The following is a 21,669-nucleotide window of genomic DNA, read 5'->3' as shown; positions in this document are numbered from 1 at the left end:
CATTACAAAATGATAACAGATCAACATTTTATTAAAATATAACATTAAAAGTTACATTCCAACATCTCTTTAGAATATATAAATGCAAATAAATTCATCTTTGATGGATAAATTAAACATTTTGTTACAATACTGAGTCTTCTTTTATGCTGCCAATTAACACAAGCTTATGGCAAAAATCACATTCACTGAATATTACAATAGCATATAAAGATCTACCCCCCTACCCCTTTAAATATCACTTCATTGATGGTCACAAAAACAAAGTGACCCATTGGCACCCACACAGTGAAAAAAAATCCCATCAATCTCAATGAGTCCTCTTTCTTCTCGTTGAAAATCTTCTTGAAATCCTCTTTAACAGTCAAGTTTAATTTTTATTCACAAAAAGTTAAAATCGTCCCTTCAGTCTTAATATTTTCTTTTTCCTCTTGATTTTCTTTTTCTGGTTTCACCTAGAAAGAAAAAAAAAAATATTGAAATGGAGTGTACCAAAAACGCTTTATTGCGCTTTGGAAATGTGCGATTACATATACCGATAAGCCTACAGAATCAAAAGAGAAAAACTTTGGCTTGCATACAACACTTATTAGGAAAATGTATATTTTTAATGCATTCATAGTGTTATCCAGGTCAGACCAACAAAAGACGGCATACAGGACGCACAAGAGACTGTTGGGAGGTCAAACAGTCCCCAGTTGCAGATTTAGAGAATGGACAGGTAAATATGGACGGAGGACACGAAAGTGACAGCTTTCATGGCACAACTTGGTCACAATGACTTTAATGATCTCAAACTTGACAGGCCGGAGCTGCCATGTCAGATTATCTTGCTAAAAAAAGAGTTAATAGAAGCGTAAGGCAGTGCTTTGTCACTTTTCTTCTGGCTCGTTTGACATTAGAATCATAAAAGCAAGATTTCAGCAGTGATAACCACTGAAGTTGAGTAGTTAAAAGATAGCGAGCGTTAAACGTTGGACGACACAGACACATGAAAACCAGAGTCCAGTTAGAATGACAGATGATGCGTTATTGGCACAAAGCTCGGACGATGATTTGAGGCCGTTAGGCAGATAGGCTCCGATTGACACTTTCGCCGATTTGACCTACCTCACTGCAACACACAGCCTGTTTTATGTTTACTGTGTCCTTTTCCACTGTTACCTTGTGTTTCAGAGAGTCAGAATGGAAAAGAGAGCATTCAAATAGACTGAGATTTACATCCATTCATGTTAAATCTGCAAAAAAATAAGTCCTTCCGAGTTTCTTTTAATCAAATGCATATATTTGTTAAATTACTTACAAATAAATAACCCATACATAAGGAAAATGTTAAGCAAATTAAAAACAAAATAAAAAAAGATTTTCCTTTATAACACACTGAGAGACGAGCATTCCAAACATGAACTTTATTTGAGAGAATGGATAGATTACCTTGATTACTCTTTTGTTTGGTGCGCTTAAAGAGCCTCACTTGTTTCTTTGGTTCCGGTTTAAGGGAGGGGGGTACAGCTTCAGACGCTGATGGCAGATCTGGCTCTGGCCCATCTGGAACATCACACCCACCGATGCCCTCGTCAAGAGCTGTCACACTGACTTTAGGGTCTGAAGGTAGGCGTGTGATGAATTCCTCTTGGCTGCACTTTCTTGCAATGGTGCCCTCTACCTGCGCCTTCTGTTGCCCCACAGTCTGTGTCTTAGGACACGTTTCCACCCTCCCACTTCCTGTTACGCTGCTCACACTAGTCTTCACATACATGTCTGTGCTAGGTAAACTTTCCTTGACTGGAGAGCCAATATCTGCTGCATCCTCAGGCATCAGCTTCTCAGATGGTGTGCTATCCAACGCTACCTCCAGCAGGTCTAAATCAGAGAGGGTGGATGGACTCAGCACACTAGTCTCACTTGAATCTAGCGAGAAGCCATTTGTGGGCAGATGCATTTGAAGAGGGGCTTCAGCCGGAGGCAGGGGTGAGATCACATCTAGCGTTAAAGTGGAGAGCTTGTCTGGGCGTGGACCATCCGGTGGCGGCACAAGACATCCCGGGTGTTTCGGATCCGTTATGGCTGCCTCTCCTGGGGTTGTGATCGGGGAAGTAGCTGTTCCTCCTTGCCCTGTATTGAGCCGGGGTGCTGTCTGAGTTTCTTCTGACGGGGACAGGCAGCCGTTCACTTCTCCTGTCAGCCCTCGCCGGTCCTCTGTCGGAGTTTTGGCGGGGGAGGACGTGGTAAGTGCTTCGGCGGCCTTTTCGTCGACAGACTTCACATTTGAACCTGAGGGACAGAAGCAGATTGTTCTGATTGTAAAGTTTAACAAATTAAATTTACCACTCTCCTTTATAGAGGGTAGTGCCATTTTGAAAGCAATAAGAGCCAAAAAACTCAGCGTAAAAAGCAGAAGAAAGTGCCGGTGAGCTGGCAGCAGCGAGGAAGCACAAGTATTTCTACAAGCAGGCTTGTAGTTAAGCGGATCGGGGACGAAGCTAGGGACTGTGGATGGAAGTCGCAACTTCTTGTCCTTACCAGGCGAGCGGGTATCTCTACGTTTTTCACTAGTAGGGAGGTTATCCGAATCGCACCTTGGCCGGGTCTTTCTTAGGCTGAAACCTTTCCGGATATCCGCCAAGAGGTGATCAATGATGCAACCATCGTTCTGTGGAGCGATGCCTTTTTTGACTGGAGAGGAAAAACAAAAAAAGAAAACTAATAAAAGTGCCACATTTTATGGGTTAGCCATTTCCATTGCTCTGTTGTAAGTGCTTACTTATTTTTCCATTGTGTCCCTTCTGCCTCTTGGACTCTTCCTCTGCCAGTTGCTTCTTTCTCTTCTCAGCTTTGGCAGCCTGCTCCTTCCTCATTTTGTTTTCCTTTAGTGATGAAATAAAACAATGTCACTCTCTGCCAAGAACAAAGTCTACACTGTGGTTTTGCCGTTGTATCATTTGGGCTGAAACCTGAAGTTCTTCCAGTCATGCAGCAGTCTATTTATACGCAGATCCCAAATAAAAGAACTGCCCTCTCCAGCTGAAGCCTCAAGTATGCTGTGTATTTATGCACGGAACAAACATCACAGCAGGAAAATATGTAATCCAAATGACTAACACCAATCACCTTCAGTGACTTGATGAAAAGGTCTCGGAAAGTACTGATGGTCCCGAAGAGTTCCTCCAGCGACAGCTGATTTGCGTCTTCGCACAAGTAGACGGCCAGCTCGCTTCTCTTCTTCTCAATCTCAGCAAATCTCTCACCCAAAACACTACAGGTCTCCAGATTTTCCTGTAGGGGAGGGCAATGGGAAAATTTGAGAGGGGGTGGGAAGCTGCTGAATCTGCTTGTACTGGCAGCAAGAACTCTTACCTGAAGAATTTTAGAATACTGTTCCTTCACTTCATCGTCAGAGTTGGAAACTTTCTTGGTCGCTTCGGTCAGTTGTTTCAGTAACACACTGCACTCCGACTGAACAGAATTCAGATTGACTCTGCAGACAAAACATTATGCATCCATTACAAATCTAATTATTCATTTAAAAAAATAAAAATAAGATTCTATACCCTGCTGCTTTCTGACATATCTGTATTTCATCCGGCAGTGCCAACAACTCTGGGTGGTTCTCCTCTGCTTCCTTTGCAAAGAAGCGAAAAAAAAACAAAAAAAAGCCAGAGTAAGAAGGGAGGCAGATTTGAGCTTGGAGATTTTATAACAGTCATTTGTGCACCTCCAAGATGTGATGAAGCAGAGTGACGCGGCTCTTGTTAGCCTTAGTCTCTGTGAGCCTGAGCAGGGAGCTGATCTTGAACCCCTCGGCATTCCCCGTGTGACTTCCCTGAAAGTAGAGCTACCGTTAAAAAATTTTTTTTAAAGCTGCACGACATGAATGTCATCAAGGAGGAAGAGTTCTTACGTAGTTCAAGAAATTGCCCACGTCAAGGATAAGCCTGCAGAAGCTGGGTATAAGTGTGCTCGTTCTGATGGCTGAAAATTGCACAGAAATCACATTAGCTGACGAATAACCAGACGTAGACGATATTGCATGTCCACACACACACATCAACTCACAATGACAGGCCTCGTCCAACAGCTTCACTTTAGGCCTGAGCATCTCCAACATGGATGCAGTCTCCTCACACAACAGCATGCACTCAATTCTCAGCTTATAACTGCGGAAGGAAAGAGTAAGCAAGTGTCGAAAGGCAACAGCAGCAGATTAGAACGAATAAAAAACTAGACCAGTACCATGGCACAGTGAGGAGAGCGCTGTAGAAACGGTCAACATTTGCCAACTTCTCCTTTTCTCCTTGGAAAGATTTCAGGTTCTCAATCTGTTTTCAATAAAACAGGCATTGCTACAAATTGCTTTAAAAAAAAGTAGCATTTAGTTAAGGACCGTCACAAACCTCGTGCTTCTCTGGTAGCAGCTTGAGAAGTTGTTTCAGCACCTCCACGTCAAACTTGCGCCGGTCTCCACTCTTGATCATCGCCACAAAATCCTCGTTTGTGCTGAAAATGCAACCAAAGACCAACCAGTTATTAAAGCAATGGCTAGAAATCCCACTCAAAGAAAAAAAACTTTGAAAGTAGCATCTCACCATTTGAACTGCTTTAAAAATATATTGATATTCAAGCTTTTCTTTGAGTCAATAAATGTTATCTAGAAAAGAAAACAAAACAAAAAAGCATAAATTCCATAATTCAGCTCCTTCAGGTCAGAGTGCTGGCCATCATAGACAAAGCAGACCTCTTTCGGCTCCTTCTTGATGGGTGCAGCTGCCCCCTTGTCTTTGGACTCCGTCACAGGGAGGCAGAACAGCTCCTCGATGCTGCTGTAGTCCGGTTCATGAGGAGGCGGATCCTTCTGCACTGAAGTCCACATGGAGGGACCGTCTATGCACAGAGGCAGCAAAACACATGGGATCAGTTTTTTCTTTTTGGATTTATTATGTTGGAAAACAAACATCTGGGATTGTTTTTCCCTTTCATGTCATATATTATAGACTGTGTCTAGAATCTGCAAAAAAGTCTCTCACCTGTAACAGAGCGGAGCTTCTGCCAGTTGAGCTTTTTCATCTTCAGAGTGGGACACCTTCGCAATGTCCCAGGTGCAGCACACCCCAGGGCTTGGCCACTTTGAGCCACTATCCCACCCGGTGGAGGTGGTGGAGGAGGCATTCCAGGTGGGGGCGGAGGAGGTGGGGGCCCCATTCCCCCTAATGGTGGAGGAGGAGGCGGCGGTGGTGGTGGTGGAGGCACACCTGGACCACAAGGCAGGGGTGGTGGTAGAGGCATTCCAGGCAAAGGAGGAGGTGGTGGTGGTGGTGGTGGTTGAATGTTAAGCCCTCCAGGTAGCGGCGGTGGAGGAGGAGGAGGAGGCGGCGGCGGCGGAGGAGCAGCAGAGGCACACATTGAGCTCTGAGGGGACCCTTTGTTTCCGTCTGGCTTCTCTTTGTGATCCGGATCAGTCTGCACAGCCTTATCCACCCTCAGCACAGACGCGTCCACTTCATGATAACCTTCACAGCTTCTCCGTTTGGAGAACATCAGCCGCTGCAGGATCTTCTCACAGGACTCCAAACAAGCTGAAGTACGAGCCATAACAGCATTAAACAAAAGCTTTTAGCCTTCCTGAGTTTATCACACACACGCTTTAAATCACTTGTTCTGAATAATTGCTTCCCATTGTGCATCATCAGGCCATTAGCCCCTCCCAATTGTTGACCAAGTAAACAAATTGTTTTAAAGTGTTGACTCACAGTCTTGGGCCAACAGGATGGCTCTATTTGTGAGGGCCTCAAGGGCCAGCCAAATATCGGTGCGACTCGGTCCCAGCACCAACAACGTCTGCAGGATGGAGAGCAGCTGAAGGGAAGCAGGAGAGCTGCTCACCTGCAGGGGAAAAAATAAATACATAAATAATTATGAGGCTGAGACAAACACTCCACCTAACCATCTTCTCCATGTTTCCCTACCTTGTTAAAGAGTGCGGTGAAAACCTCCAGGTGATCACTCATGTCGATTCCCCCGTACACCCTCAACAGCTCCTCCTCATCTTCAGCCATCGACTCCTCAAAAGCTTCACACTGAATGATCAAGTCTTCATCCTCCTGCTCCCTGCACGCCACACACAAACCAGGTTAGGGCCTGAAACTCGACTTAAATGATTTAAACACCAAACAGTGAAGGATGATTGCTCTTAAACGACCAAAGCTTTCAGAATTGAAAGACTTATAAGCCTTTAAAAGTTTCTTCTACAACCAGCTGTGCTGACTCAACTAAAAAAAAAATGAGAACAAAAGAGGAGCAGCTCACCTTAACTTTGGCAGTATATCAAGTAACTGGAGGCCTGTGAAAAGGCAAAGTTTACAAGCACAAAGTCAATAATTATATTGTTTAATAATTCCAACATCGGAAAAGCTTTGCAATAAAAAAAACATGCCTTTTTTGTACTGTAAGCTAGTTCTGGAGACTGCTCAGAGAGTCACAGGTGAGCAATCACAAAAGAGGCGTGGCTAATCAGGCTGCTGATTGTTTTAAGGTGTGCAGGTGGGGGGAGGGGTTGTGTAACAGTCAGGAGGCTGCTCAGTTGGGTTGTAGTTTGGTGGATAAACTTAAGGCCACTAGGGAAACATTCTGAATTTAAAATTGGATTATGAACCAAAAGAGTTTAACCTCTTTTAAGTTTCATTGAACCTTGTTATTTAATTAAATTAGTGTTATTTACATTTCCTTTAACAGGTCCAAGTATGTTTTATTTAAATACCTTCCATGATGCAGTCTGCATTAATGCAAAACACACAGCAGGCTAGTTTCTTTTCTTTAATAAGAATGAGGTCATGAGACCTATTCTTAGCTAAAATGCAGGGATGCTGAGCTTCGCAGAGCAGCTCCCACTGCTGGCCTGCTCTGCTTTTGCATGTTGCCTTCCCATCACATTATCAGCATCACCTTGAATTACAGCCTAAACAAAAGAAGCTCAACACAATTCCCACCAATGAACTCATTTCTCATCTTGTCTCTCTGCCTGAGATCATCTGTGCCGAAGATGAGTGCGTTGATGACGCTGAGAAGCGTGACCATGTAAGGGACGTTGTCTGTGGCCTGCAGCTCGTTCATGATCACACTGAAGCGATACTGCTGCATCTTCACGCCCTGGAGAGAGAGAGAAAGAAAAAAAATAAAACTTTAGTCAGGGAGGAGTTTTTCTTTACATGCTGCCACTAGGAGGCACTGTTGTTTCATTAAAAATGACAGTAGAATTGAGTTTGACTGCCTTATAGTGATCCAGAGCATCAAGAGCCAGGCGGTGACCATCTGAGGAGAACATACTGAGGGCAGCGAGGAGCTCAAACACCTGCTTCTTCACCATGATGTTGGAGGTGTCCAGGGCTGTGGGGAAATCAGACAAAACGAACACGGTTAGTTTCCATAAATGTCTAAAACCCTCGTGTCTTTGGCTCCAAACTCCAGCAGGGTGCTTTTTTCCTAACAACTTTCAGGCTGCATAAGCAAAACTACAGCTTCTCTGCCAATGTTTGTCTATGAAGCATCGGAATATAAATAGCAATGTGAGTGTCTGAGGATAGAAGTGCTGTGAGATTACATTTTAATGTCCTGACACGATCCTTTTTAATTTGTGTCTGTATATGAAACCGAGAGAGCAATTATTCATTAACAGAACAGTTATGTAACACAGGATATAAGTGGTCTTTCCTTTTTCTTCAATGCTACATCCTACTATAGATAAACAGATGGTGAAACATTTTATTTTCTTTAGTCGTCTCTCCTTTCAGTCTAGAAATGAATAGGAATAAAGAAGTGCTTGTAAGCGGGGACATGGGGTCAACCTTGTGAGAGCTTGCGGATGTATCCCTGGTTCTCTATGATGAAGTGGATCCCAGCAGAGGAGTTCATCACAGCACGGACACAGCTGACGCATGTGAGCTGCAGCAGAGCGTCCGCGATGCGGGAACATCCTCGCCCAGAGAGCCGGTCCAGGGCCTCCAGGAGGAGGTCCAAGCCGCTTAGCTCCAAGAACTGAACCATCCAGGTCTGATCGCTGCCTTCCAGACGCCGCTTCAGCCCAGAGTAATTGACCACGGTGGGAACCTGCAGCAGTCGGATGCACAGCTCTGGATCGGCGCTTTCCAGGTTGGCCTCCTGCTGGGTGTCAGAGTCCTGCGAGGAGCCCAGGCGGCCTCTGACTGCCGCCCACTTCTTTTTCCCATCGGATTTTCCTGACATGTTTGCTGGATCTGCAAAGAAAAAGCAAACAATCAGTTGGTAGTTACCTTTAACTAATAATATATAACCCTTGTGCTATCCTAGGCACTTCAACATTGGGAGTTGGGTCATCTAGACCCACTAGACAGTGCTCTGAACCTTTTTTCTTCAATGATTTGTGATCTTCACTGGTGTCCATGGATTACATGAAATCTTTCCACCTTTATCCACCTTTGTCATGGTAGGGAGAACATGTCAATGGTCATCTTGACCCCATAGGATAGCACAAGGATTAAATGGCTTTAATATGCAGTGACAGCAATCTACACCAGAGGAAGCAGGCCATAAAAATAAAAGCTTTATCAGAACGGAAAAGAAAAAGGGAAATGACAGCTCTGCATGCTGGGAGTGAGTAAAACATCAGTCAGCAGTTCGGTCTACAGCTGCTCAGCCAAAACATTCCAACAAAATCCTGCATGAAAGAGCGTCCCGCTCTCCGAACACAACCAGACAAAGCCAGACTCATCCCGGTCTGCTGCAGACAAACATACAAGCAAACCGAGGAGGAATTTGTTGTTTATTTCTTTGAATAACGGGACATTACACTTTTGAAAAAATGCCAGAATAACACATAAATATAAGATTATACAAAAATAAAACTGCTGTTTAATAAATAAATAAAAACCTCACATTAATTGACAGGCTAAAGCAAATGTAAAAAAATTATGTTTTTTTAGTAGGACATATATTTAAAAGCTAAAGCAAACCACAGTAGATGGGTTCTCACATGGCTTAAAAGCTTTAAAGACTGCTAAATGAGTTTGTCGGGTAACGTTATCGGGTATCAGGACATTAGACACATTCTTTGTCACATTCACAAAAGCTATCAGGAGCTGAATGCTGCAGCTCCAGGGTGCCACACCCGTGCATGATGTGGTTAAAAAATACATATGATCAGAGGAATTCCTTCATGCAGCGTCATCCATTAGGAAAGGAAAACTGGCCTGAATGAGTCCTTCTAAAAATGGAGGAGCTGCCGTGTGTTTTTCTGCTCAAAAAGAAGTACATTTGTGATTAAAGAACGTTGTTTTTAATTTAAAAAAGCAAACTGATTCTTTCTCTGGATGAATAAATCGAGCAACAACTTTTAGCACGTTTTGAGTGCCGTGTGCAAAGTCGAGCTAAGGCCAGGCTATTATTCCCTTCTCTCACATTTTTCTGACAAGACATTTGTTGATTCTGACTGAACAGTCTAGTCCTGCTGCCACTCGGAGAGTGTTACCGTGGCAGCAGGCAGGCAGACATGCAGACAATGGCGTTTTCACAAAGGGCCTTCAAAGAGCTGCTGCGGACACTGGATGTGACGTGGAGGGAATGCTTCTTGTCCCTCTTGGGAACATTTTCTCTGGACTCCTTTTTGTGTTATACGAAGCAGAAAGATACAATAATAATGATTTATTAAACTTTTAAGTCTGATTTGGAATGTTTTGGGGAGGGGAGGGCTGTGAACTGAACTCCTCACTGTGACTCTGAAGGTTCTTAAAGGGAAGGAAAGGACTTTCCCACAAACAGGAAACTCGCCACTTGACAAAGAAGCCGGCGTGACATCTCAACTTCCCCTTCGGGATTTTTTTAATTTTTTTATTTCCACCACCTATGTGGATTTTTAAACAAAAACAAGAAAAGTTTCCCCAAGCACTCATAACACAAGAAGACTTTTTTTTTTAAATTCGGTTCTGTAAATCAGATTAAAGTCCCACTCTGATCATCTTTTGATCCATTTTGAAGTAGTGCTCTTTAAATTATGGTTAGGCAAGATCTAAAAACCTCAGTCGTTTTCGAGGACATAGTTTCTGCAGAGCTACATCAGAACTGGTTGGTAAAGAGTAAGCCCTCCCTCACTTCCCCTCATCCTCACACTCTCAACTCAACATTAGTAGTGTAGCAAAAACAGCGAGCAATGTTGGAGCCAGACGCCATCTTGAATTAGGAAAACGCAAATGGATGTAGTCGTCTACTGCCGGATGCATCAGACCTTGTGGTTTGCTGTAGCGCCTTCTACATCAGAGCTGCAAGCTTTTTCCGACTGCATTTTATTGTCGTCTGCTCCTGATTTACAACGATTTGAATAAAAGAACTACTCAGAAAATCCATTTTTCGAATTAATCTTCTTAATATATGCCCTCCATCATCAGATAAACATCACAAGAACCTGTTTAGAACACAGAAAACGGGATTTTCATCAGAATAGGTCTTTAAAAGAACTTTGATTTTTGTCGACATCGTCTGATGGAGCTCCCATGTACTGCAGGCTGCTGATTCACAAGCCTACTCATCTGTCCTCAGGTTACACCACCCACTCAGCAGCCCACTGCTACTGTACAGCATCAACACATCCAAATGTGCAGCAGCATCTCCACGGACTTGTTTCCTCTGAGACATATGCTGATCTGAGATGATGTCCTGCACATGGCTGCAAAACCAATAGAGCAGATAACCTATTAGATTTGTGAGGGGAGATGATCAAATAAACCTGGAGCAGTTTGCAAATTTGTGAAATTTTCGTGATTTTTTTTTTGATCATTGACACTAATCTATATGATCAGAACAGAGGGAGGGGGGGGGGGGTCTGTTGTGGCATGCTTAGCTTCAATTTGGGGACCTGGCTTGACGTACGTGAAACAACGTCAAACCCTTCTTTTAAGTTATTATGCCACAGATAACATCTGCAGATCACCTCCTTGCCTCTCCTCCCCCCTGTTCTGCGGCTGAAGGGAGTGACTGACATGCCTGTTCACTCCTCCAGCGCACGCCAAGAGTTCAAATCTTATGCAATCCATTTCATCCATTCCAGAAAGTCTGCGGATGTCCAACTGTTGAGGAGAGGAGGAGAACAAAAACCCCTGAAAACTGACAAATTATCTGGCAACAAACATGATTCCAGCGACAGATTAGGTGGATTTTGAACGCGCATGAAACCCTTGATGGGAGGAAAAAAAACAGTTGGAGATAAAAAATAAAAATGCTGCCACGCAGCCATCCACGCAGCCAACAGCGCGTCATTAGAGCCGCCAAATTGCGGCATTTTAGGGAGCACCTTTGCCACTTTGCGGTTTTTCTGAAATACCCAGAGATAACGGAACGTGTGTCGCCCTAATGTGGCATTAAAATAAGCGCACAATAATAATGACAACAGTTGTGGCTGCCTCTGCTGTGGAGATAACCAGTAAAAAAAATCGAAGGATGTCTCTTACCTCGAGTCCTAAGAATAATCACTTCAAAACCCACTTCGGGAATTCACGTGGGGGGAGCACTTCGCTGTCGAGACATTTCCTCCCAATGAAACGTTTTTTCTCTCTTTCCTTTCAAATTTGACCGATGGTTTCAGCTCTACGTGGCGGGCTGGACAGTGTGTTGATGGTGCCCCTTTGAGAGCGCCACTGCCCCCGAGCTCTCACTCACTTAAGAAGCCCGTCCGAGAAAAGACGAGCGCTGCCGAAGTGGAACATCCGGTCAGTACTTTCAAAATAAAACTAGCTTAACAACAACAACAAAAATCATCTTGCTTTTTTGACATGGAAAAAAAACAATGCATTCTTCATACACAAATGAAAGACAAAATAAGCAGGAAACGCACTACCCCCCCCCCCCCCCATAGCATTCATTGGAAATGTTGTGAAATATTTGGTCTCAATAAACTAAACAAAGTAAAAGGTCAAGAACGAAAAAAAGAGGGTGTGTTCTCTAAAACGTAAAAAATCCATCCAAGCTGAAGCTGCTCCCACAGGGCTCATGCATAATATGTTTCAACAAGCATGTCCATATTCCGACCCGTAGGCAACATGGCTTTCATTCATATTTCTACCAGCCCACAGCTTCCTTTCATAAAAATCAACATGCAGCCCCCAGCACTTTTAAAAACTGTGCACCATTTCTTGATTGTTATTGGTTAAACTAGAAGTTGTTGTAAATCTGTGGCTACCATTGTCTATGGGAGAGAACTCTCTTATACAGACAATGGAGGCAACACTGTCGCCGGACCCTTCTGTGACACGTTCTAGCTTATTTCTAAAATGTCATTTTGTAAACTAAATGAACAGTTTTTTTTCTTTCTCTAATCAAAACTACAGTGGTTTGTATTTCTTAATAAGATAACTATTTGTGTTATTTTTAGTTTTCAAACACAAAATAACATAAATTTTGGAAAAAATGTATATAGATGTATTTCTGTTTTGTATGTGGAAATAAAAGTATCCAATTAAAAAAAATCATTAGTCCTTTGCACTTCATGTTATTATAAGGGTTCATATAATTCATTGGTTGGCGCTCACACATTGGCCCTCTTTGCAAAAAAGTCTGGACACCGACTGCGTTACAGGAAAACAACAAACACATAGAGGCGTTTTATTCTGAAAGTACAAAAGCATCCAATTCCGATCCTGCTGCTTGTTTTGTTGTGTAACTTGCAGCTTCTGGTGATGCTGAGAGCAGCCAGCGGTTGGGCCCTCTTCCCACACTCCCCATCCCATCAGCTGATCTGAAACAGAAAGTAGCAACTGAAGAAAAACAGTATGGTTTGCAAATTCTGTCAGGAATCTGAAAAGAAAAAAAATAAAATAAAACACTGATGTACTACTGTATAGTAAAATAGGTAATGATGCCAGCGTGGAAAATGAAAAAGAATTGAGAAAAAAATGATCCTACTATCTCAAATTGGTCCATAATATGAAGAAATTAGAACAAAAATAAGATAAAAAGGGATGGTATCTGCAAGGAAAACAATGCCTCTGGCTTTTGTTTGTGCTGCCGCATTGCACTAATTGTCATAGTGTTTGTGACTTGGGGCTGTATAACTTGCTAAACTTTCCCTGCCACAAAGAAAAACAGCAGATTGCTGTGCTGCTTCAAACGGTCGAGTCACAGCATGATCTCTTAAGGATGCATTATTCAACATGAAGACAATGGCGCTTCTGTCGGGGAGACAGCAGAGAATGCAAACGCAGACTAAAAACAGAAAGAAAGCAAAACGCATCTCTGTGTTATCCGATTGCAGAGGCATAATAAATGAGACTGCCATCTCTGAACAAAAGCTTTTGAGCATTGGAGATGGAGCACTTGTTGAGCTAGTTTGGGAGGGTCAGGCAACACACTGGCTGCAGTTAAACAAACAGAAAGTGATCTTTAATTAAAGTCAACATCATTGGGATGGTTCCTATTATATGTATGGACAGCATGTGGAATTTAACCACCAGGGTTAATTCCATATCCTCTGTTATTAGAACATTTTTTTCCATCATAATCCAGGATTGATGCAACCTTCATGACATGCAACGTTGCTTTCTTTTTAGAGAAATGTGTTTCCTTTTGAATTCCAAAAGAAAAAAAAACGACAATGGAAGTTTCAGTTTGTGGTTTATAGTTCCTCTGTTTTCACACATTATGGCCTTTTCCTGGTGCTGAAATTTGAGAAACCCCAAGGCTTGCAGGAAGGGCTGCAGCAGTTGATTAAGTAAGTGAAAATAATCATAAAATAAACAGACATTCTAAAGTAAAAACAGAGTCATCGTTTCATGGAAATATGATAGAAAGCATTTTAATCATGAACAAAAATGTTTGTTTTACTCTACCTCAGATGTTTATATGTTTTTCTGTCATCTGTCATGTTTTTTTTAAGTAAGAGCATGATTAATTTTTTTTTCTAGAAAAATCCTATTATTTTGTCCATGCATAATTTCTATTCCCTTTAACTGGAGTCTTTCTGAAGAATTTATTTTGACAAACTGACTCAGACAGGATGGCCAGAACTGTAATTGAATTGCAATCTTCCTACAAATAAAACTAAAACCAACCAACCTCTTTTCTCAGAAAGTATAAGGAAAATTATACCCCGACAGACGTATTATTTTAATCGGTACAAGTTTGAAATCTTTAAAAAAATAATAACAAATGTTTCTTAGACAGGACATTTTAGCAAGTGTAGTCTGTAGAATCTTTATTTTGTTACAACCCTTGCCTCATAACAAAAGGGTCCCATTGTTGTTGCATGATCTTACTCACATGTTGGGCGTTTGTTATCTCTGAAGCTAAGATGATGTGATCAAAATGACCCCAAAACAAACAAAAGAAAGATTAGAAAATATGTGGCAGTCTTTTTCAGACTGCATGTGCACATAGTAGCAAAATGGTCTGTTGTAGGTTCAGGACCTTCCTAGTGTCTTCCAACATGCCCAGAAAATCCCACAATTACAAGTTTAAACTTTAAGCTTCCAATTTTTACATTTTCTATATAGAGTTTTAGAAAATTGACTACCGGTACATAAAACACACTAACCTGTTCAGAAAGTTGTTTACCCACTCAGGAGAAGTGCCTTGCTTACCCCTCCCATGAACCAACAACAAACACACCAAAAGCCCTGAAATAAAATGTTTATTTTTTGCTTTTTAGTCATGTTTTACCATCTACACGATTTCTCGCCTGTTTCAAGCACATTTTATTAATTAATTTTAATTATTGTGCAAAATGAAAGATGAAGATAATTCACCTGCTGATGATAAGATTATAACTAATGCACGATTTGAAAACTGGATTGTTATGGATAAATATGACTGTCAGCAAATAGAATTAGATTAAACAATCAAAATAAGAAACCACATATAAAAATAGTAAAAAATAAACAACTGACAAAAAGTTACCCTTAGGTCTGGCTCTTTTGCTTTGATCTGGGGGGTCCTGTGGCTATTCTGTGAATGTGGACATTTCCCTAAAAACATCGTTTCCACACTTCAATACAAAACCCAGGCTTCTACATGGCTTCATTTTATTACTCTTTTTATCATGCAGTGTGTCTGTCTACGTGTGTATTTGTGGGTGGGTGGTTTGGGTGGCGGGGGGCTCGGCATTGTGTGCGTTTTAAACAAAACATTTGTTTGTCCTGTTCTTTTGTTTTTAAATTTGATTATGTTTTTCTGTGACGCGTTTTGAGTGACCTGAGTTGTAAAAGTGCCATACAAATAAAGTTTTATTTGATTTGATATACATATGTATTTTTCATTTGATAAGAATAAATATGCAAAATGAGCATTATATGTTCCAATAAATTAAAAACTAATTAAAATCCGTAGGTGTACAGTATGTATGCATGTGTTTTTTTTTTATAAATGTGGAGTAAAAGTGTTTAAAAGTACCTTATGAATTAATATATGGACTACATTTCGTAGGGCACAAAGAACATCCGGGTCGTTATTAACGTCATATTCATGCGACCCGAGTCATTCCGGTATCATGAAACAACTACCACAACAAATAGCCTAAATAAATTAGACAAACCCTTACAATTATTTTTAACTTTAAATATTATTGTATATATTTTTTGTCTTTTCACTTGTCATTTGGAAAAGATGTCTGGAAAGGCCAAGGATATCCTACAGATGGATCTGTATGGCTTACTCGGTATTAAGAGTTCTGCCACAACCAAAGAGGTACGCTAAGTATTTGTTTAATAAATAAGAAGTTGGATTCTTTAATGAAAAAAAAATAGTGGCCGGTTTTAACCGAGTAGTTGATTTAAGCACAAAAGATTACTAAGTTAAAGAAAAAAACGGTTTTGATGAGGAAGGTAACTGTGCTGTAGATGCATGCTAAAAAAATGATTTTAACGCAGTGTTTGTGTGTGAAATAAAGCTCGAGGTGAAAACTTTTGAATTAGTTAAGGTTTAACGATGTCAAACTAAAACAATGTTATATATTGCTCAATACTATCTTGATAAAAACCCCCATTTAAAAGCAGACAACCTGGTGCAAGACCGGCTAACTGCTAACTCACAGTGACTGCAGTTAACAGTAGACACCACTAGGTGGTGGTGTTACACCAATTTACTCTAATGTTTTTCTGTAAGAGCATGGTAATTATGATCTCAAGAACCATCACGTGTGAAACCTATCGAGAAACTTTTGTACATACATGTGCAACATAATTATTCATGAAAAACATTTCCATCATCCATTTTTGCATAAATATAATTTTTTTAAATGTTAAACATATATATTTTTTGTAAAACCCAATCCCCTTTCATCTACTAGTTCCTCTCTTAGTCAGAAGTGGTTCACCATAGTCTTTTTCCTATGACCACCGCTGCCTTTACAATCCTCTTGTCTAAGGGGAATACGCATTAGCTGCCAAAATGAGGGAAGAAGTTAATTTTCGTAACTGGATTTCAAAGTGCTCAACTCCCCAGAGGATTAATGTGGAGGGAAGTTAAGGGTTGTGGTTTGTGCAGAATTGAGGCTCCAAAACGGAGAGTGCTGGTTCTCTGTGAGGTCGGCTGATGATTGGGAGAGATAGTGGACTTCTGTGCAGATTGGAGCTCCAAAATCAGTCAAATGTGGGCATACGCATATCATGGCATTTGTTTGGCCCACTGCCCTCTCCCCACTTTTGTACACGTTGTTTATTGCAGCTCGCATGGAAGAGGCCGATCTCAAAGGTGTTTATGCAGGCTGAGCTTGTGAGGAACTTTCTATGACTTTCCCATATTCCCTTGTGGTTCTCTAACCTTGTCTTCCTGTTATCACCACTGTTGACCATCCCTTGCGTGTGGCTCGTTGAGACGTGTCGGAGAAACATGCATGTCAGAGCTTATGATTTAATGACTGTAGATGACCGGGGTTTGCTTTATGGTGCTGCTAAAGCAGGCTTTTGCTCGGGTCTAGCCACCGGAGTTGAACCTACCACAGATTGCTTTGGTGAAACAATGTCAGCAGCCAGGACCACACAATGTTCTCGCGGTTATTCAGCTACTCAAATTTTATTCAACCAAATTACCTAAGGCTTTGCAGTTTGCAGCAGCAACATGCCTGCATGGTTTACCTCCAGACAGAGCATTTTGAGCTCAACTGTTGGCCACATCTTTGCAGGGATTTGATTCTTAAGTCTTTATAACTGTGATTAAGGTTAATTAGTTTGTAAAGAATACCATTACAGAACAAGGATTGACTCAACAAAACTGTGGAAAAAGCTCTCACATGTCTGAATGACACGCTGACAGATCATTGGAAGGCTTCATAGTTTCATAGACATGGAAAGACATTTTTTTATAGTTTATTTACATCTCCAGGTTATTGAAAACAAAAAATATGGTTATTGGAAGGAAGAATACAAAAATGAGCTAATGTAAAAGCAAATTTGCTATGATTTTAACCAAATTAAATCAAAAATGGGGTGAGGATACATACTGCCATGGGGTGACAGACAAACCATATTCTTTAAATTCATTATAACATTTAGATATTTTAGATAATTATTCAGAATAAAATGAGTACAAATTAAAACCCAAAAATGATGATGTTTAATATTTAATAAGTTAAAAAATGTGTGTCTACTTTGAATTCGGCAGATATAAAGGACCCAAAGAGCTGGGACCATATTAATAGAGGTTCCTATGGTAACACACTACGTCATCATAAATTCAAATACTGCTTAAGCCAACATGTGTTCAGGCCTGTTTAAAGCTCTCCAGAGACCACCTGCATGATCCAGAGGAGGATGTCATGAGGTCAGAAAAGACCAGAATGGAACTCACCGTGTTTTGAGGGGAAAGAATGCTGAGTGGCATCCCCAAAACACCCACTGTAAAGCATGGGGGTGGAAACATAATGATTTGGGGCAGTTTTTTCTGTAAAGAGAACTATTAAAGAAAGGATGAACGAGGCCATGCACAGTGAGGTTTTGGTGAAAAACCTCCTTCCGTCAGTGAGTGTTGAGGATGAAACGTGGCTGGATCTTCTCTCATCACAATGATCCCAAACACATCGCCTATGCTAAGTAAAAAGGAATTCAAGCTTTTATGGATTTTTTTTAGTCTCTGGACCTCTATTCAACAGAGAATCTGAGGTGGAGAGTTGAAAGTCTGTGTTCTTACACCAGTATCAACAGTTTTACACTGCACTGTGGCAAAAGACAAAGTTAGGTTTTGAAGAAACATTTCCATCCATATCATATTTCTTCCCGAGGAAATTGTCTCATATAACTAACCTGACTTATATAGTAAAGACCTTTATAAAAAAAAAAAAAAACGTGGTGCATCATTAAATGAAAAACCGAGCAGCTCAAATCTTTTATCAGCCGAGTGCATCATAGTCTTCCTCGCCTGAGCTTGTACAGGTCTGGCATATCAGACCTGTTTGGAATTTACCAGGAACTGCAAAAAATTAAATCCAAATATGTTCACAATTTAAAAATATTCAAAAAGATAGTTGTATTATTTGATGTTTTCATGTTACAGTTTTTTCAAATTACATTTTGTACTAATCTTTTGTTATGTAACTTTACTTTGAAGTCCTGTTTTAAAAAAAAGGTATTTATTTACAATAAATCTAAAATATGTATATTAATAGTTGGATTTTCCAAACATTTGACTGGTAATGTATAAAATGCATCTCTATAAATTTATAAATAAATAAATAAAGATCTCAGACCTTTTCTTTTTTTGTTTAATGCTAAGCAGCATTACACTGTGTAGAAATCTGAATTTGTCTGCGTGACCTCAGCAGTGTCACAGCCGGATGTGTCACATGTAATAAAAAAGTCATCTGAAGCCTCAGGACTTTAAAGTGACAGCAGGGGATTTGTTTGTGTTGCTTTGTCTCCCAGAGAGCTTCAGGTTTTAAAGAAACCTCCTCATGTCTGATCTTTTTTCCCCCCTCATGAATATATTACAATTATTTGACATAATCCAGACTTCCCTCCAACAGTAATTGGTTACATAACCGAGGCAATTTGGTTGGATTTAATGTTGTTTGTCTTTTAGGTGCTAGGAAACAAAGCAGGGTCTTTTATTTTAGTTTGTCGTTTCACCGCCTCTTTCCCTGATGTGATCAGTGATGTTGGTCCTTTTTTATTATAATTATTATGGCATTTCTGCAGGGGACAGACAAATCTAAACTGCTTAGTTGACTGGATGTGTTTGCTGTGGAAATGTGTGCAGTGTTAGAGGTTTAGAATGGTGGATGCAATTATTGCAATGGCTATTCCTGCAACAACAAAAGACAGCAACAAAAACAGTTACAACCATATTGCAGGACTCTTTTCACATTAATTTTTTTCCCCTGATCCTCATATATACACAGAGGGGTTGCATAGAAACTGTCCCCAAATAACTTTTTAAAACAAATGAAGTTTGGTGTTAAATGTAGACCAACCAGGGGCGGCGATAGTAAAAGACAGAAGGGGTGTTTTTAAGGCCGGGACATATGCTTTTCATCCTCATGTCAAACACATCTCACCATAATAATGTTCCCTGTCTTTCAGCCTCTAAAGAAAACAAAACGGCTGATTTCTCATTGAAAAGATGATAGAAATAAAAAGACACAAAGCATCAAATCCCGTTACTGTAGGTATGTAATCATGCAGAGGTTTAGTGCCTATGCAGTGGACAGTGGTCTCATGTGTCTTAGAGACTTTGCTGAGTTGTTCTGTAAAAAGCGGCACCCTGAGGGATTCCCATCATCGTACTTGTGTGCCGTGAAAATATATACATGTGCTTTGGCTTGCATTGGAAAGTGAAATTTGTGCTTAAGGACTTTCTGGGAAATGCTGCGTATGCCAGAAGACAAATGTAAATGTTTCCCAGACATGAAGGAAGGCGCTCTCACTTTTTTGTGGCCTGTGGCGTGCTGGCAAGAGATTGATTTACGCGAAGGCAGGATACGTGAAAACACACAGAACATTTGAAAGTCTGATTGGGGGAGAGTCTATGTCTGTGTGTGTGTTTGGATTTAGCTTAAATATCTGATGTGTATCATGCAATCTCCAATGCATCTGAATATATATCAGAATCAGAAATACTTTATTGATCCCACACGTGGGAAATTTGTTCGTTACCATAACAACTGACAGGGAAAAAAAGACTAAGAATAATATAAATAAAAAACAAGAACAAGGAAAATGTGGTATAATTTAAAGAGCTATTTACAAAACAGTGCAGATAAAGAGATGTGCAAAAGAAATGTGCAAAATAAAGAAAAATAAAGGTATATATATAGGTATAATATATAATATAATATATAGGTATAGGTATAATATAGGTTCTTTTTTTAAAGTAATTAGTTCTGTTTGTGTTTTTATAGACTGTATAGTCTGTCATTCCCTTTGGGTTTTTTTTCTTCATTATTTTTTGTTGTTCTTTGAGAAACTGTCATTTATGTATTTTTTGCTTCTCTTTAAGTTAATAAAATGAATAATATTAACGGTCTATTTTGCTGCAGCCGAGGCTTCTGTAAACCTGAGTAGGAAACATTTCTTCTAAATCAGAATCTAGGGCTGCATACAATTGATTCAGTTTGGATTTGAAATGACTGCTGTCTAATTAGGCAGAATTTGATCAAATATTGATGTAAAATGAAATTAAATAGTTTAAAAAAATGTTTTCTTCCCCTAACTAGTTATTTAAACTTGACAAAATTGGAACTTTTTGCAAAATTATGAAATCCTACATAAACAAAAACTTTTCTTTTGGTCTAGAAACATTAAGGAATGTATTTAATGAGTCAAGATTGCAAAATGAAAATGAGGATTAATTAATGAAAGGATTTTTAAACCCACTTCTGTTGAATTCTTACCAAAAATTGTCAAAAAGATGTATTTAGGCATGACAAGATAGGACTGAGAAAACTTATGAGCTTGAGGTTAACTTGAGTGAGGAATGAAATCTTTAGCTTGTAATGTAATTAGTAATTATGACTTTTTCTGTATTTCTTTAACAGATTAAAAAAGCTTACAGAAAGAAGGCCTTGACTTGTCATCCAGATAAAAATCCAGACAACCCAAAAGCAGGTAAGTTAACCTTTTTATTACTGAAAAAAACGAAGTATTTTTGGATTTTGATTGATGACGCTCCAGCATCAGGTTTGTTCTTTGGTGTTTATTAGAGTTTAACTCTCCCAGACTGCAGCCGGCTGACTCAACCGTCACGCTGCTATCTCCACTCAGCTTTCTCCTTGCACTCGCAAGTTTTTTTGCAGCTTCTCGCAAACCCACATGCAGACAATTACCGAAGGAATTTTTCATATTTTTATTTGTTCGGGGGAGAACAAGCACCTTGAACAAAATGGTCATGAGCTATGTTTTCAAGTGAGGTTTCTGCGGTTGCTGGATGGCTCCCTGAAATTCTTTATGTCAGAGGGAAAAAAATGGGGAAATTGGTAGTTAGGAGTTTTTTTTTCTTGGGGGGGGGTATCACACAAAAGCAGGGGGTCGGTTTTCCCGCAATGGAAAAGAATTGGTTTGGAATTCCTCGACATTTGAGCCTGCACACTGACAGACTTGGCGTGCATCGCACGAGAGCAGAGGAGATCTTCAGACCTGCAGCTCTGGAGGGGAAGGTTGCATGCATGTGAGGGGGTAACTGCAGGGCCAAGGATGTCTTTCTGGCTGCAGATCTTCCCCCCTTATATTCTAT

General features: G+C 40.4%; 2 protein-coding genes across 5 annotated transcripts in view; one reads left to right on the top strand and one right to left on the bottom strand.

Moving 5' to 3' along the window:
• Window positions 1-13: 13 nt before the first annotated feature.
• Window positions 14-11,672, bottom strand: inf2 (inverted formin, FH2 and WH2 domain containing). 3 transcript variants are annotated; one of them, XM_011490453.3, is made up of 23 exons: window positions 11,469-11,672; window positions 7,839-8,246; window positions 7,265-7,380; window positions 6,984-7,143; window positions 6,304-6,337; window positions 5,964-6,105; window positions 5,748-5,880; window positions 5,025-5,573; window positions 4,736-4,881; window positions 4,587-4,648; window positions 4,395-4,497; window positions 4,234-4,319; window positions 4,057-4,157; window positions 3,902-3,972; window positions 3,716-3,823; window positions 3,552-3,622; window positions 3,358-3,478; window positions 3,112-3,276; window positions 2,765-2,867; window positions 2,524-2,676; window positions 1,435-2,274; window positions 1,111-1,164; window positions 14-455 (listed from the first exon to the last, which is right to left on the bottom strand). In XM_011490453.3, exons 2-22 carry the CDS (start codon window positions 8,233-8,235, stop codon window positions 1,112-1,114), a joined length of 3,714 nt encoding a protein of 1,237 aa, XP_011488755.1. In that variant the 5' UTR covers window positions 8,236-8,246; window positions 11,469-11,672; the 3' UTR covers window positions 14-455; window position 1,111. The 3 variants fall into 3 exon arrangements, with proteins under 3 accessions (XP_011488755.1, XP_011488756.1, XP_011488757.1); XM_011490454.3 differs by lacking the exon at window positions 1,111-1,164; XM_011490455.3 differs by lacking the exons at window positions 14-455; window positions 1,111-1,164 and having other exon boundaries at window positions 1,838-2,274; window positions 2,580-2,676.
• Window positions 11,673-15,468: 3,796 nt separating this feature from the next.
• The window catches only part of dnajc17 (DnaJ heat shock protein family (Hsp40) member C17), a 31,663-nt gene continuing 25,462 nt past the window's right edge, over window positions 15,469-21,669 (top strand). The window contains exons 1-2 of one of the 2 annotated variants that reach the window (XM_004082352.4): window positions 15,469-15,693; window positions 20,975-21,044. In XM_004082352.4, coding sequence (XP_004082400.1) covers window positions 15,472-15,693; window positions 20,975-21,044 — 292 coding nt within the window. In that variant the 5' untranslated portion in view covers window positions 15,469-15,471. The remainder of the gene's footprint in view (window positions 15,694-20,974; window positions 21,045-21,669) is intronic. The other variant, XM_020713550.2, reaches the window with a different exon arrangement.

The sequence above is a fragment of the Oryzias latipes genome, chromosome 22, assembly GCF_002234675.1.
Source record: "Oryzias latipes chromosome 22, ASM223467v1".
NCBI classification, from domain to species: domain Eukaryota; kingdom Metazoa; phylum Chordata; class Actinopteri; order Beloniformes; family Adrianichthyidae; genus Oryzias; species Oryzias latipes.
The sequence above is the reverse complement of the archived record's forward strand: the minus strand, read 5'-3'. Positions and strand labels throughout refer to the sequence as shown.

What these genes read in the sequence shown, in the direction of transcription:
- inf2 (XM_011490453.3), bottom strand. Translation starts at nt 8,235, where the DNA reads ATGTCAGGAAAATCCGATGGGAAAAAGAAGTGGGCGGCAGTCAGAGGC. An exon ending in CATCCGCAAGCTCTCACAAG is followed by an intron (nt 7,381 to 7,838) that starts GTTGACCCCATG and finishes ATTTCCCCACAG; the next exon opens with CCCTGGACACCTCCAACATC. An exon ending in TCACCGCACTCTTTAACAAG is followed by an intron (nt 5,881 to 5,963) that starts GTAGGGAAACAT and finishes TTTCCCCTGCAG; the next exon opens with GTGAGCAGCTCTCCTGCTTC.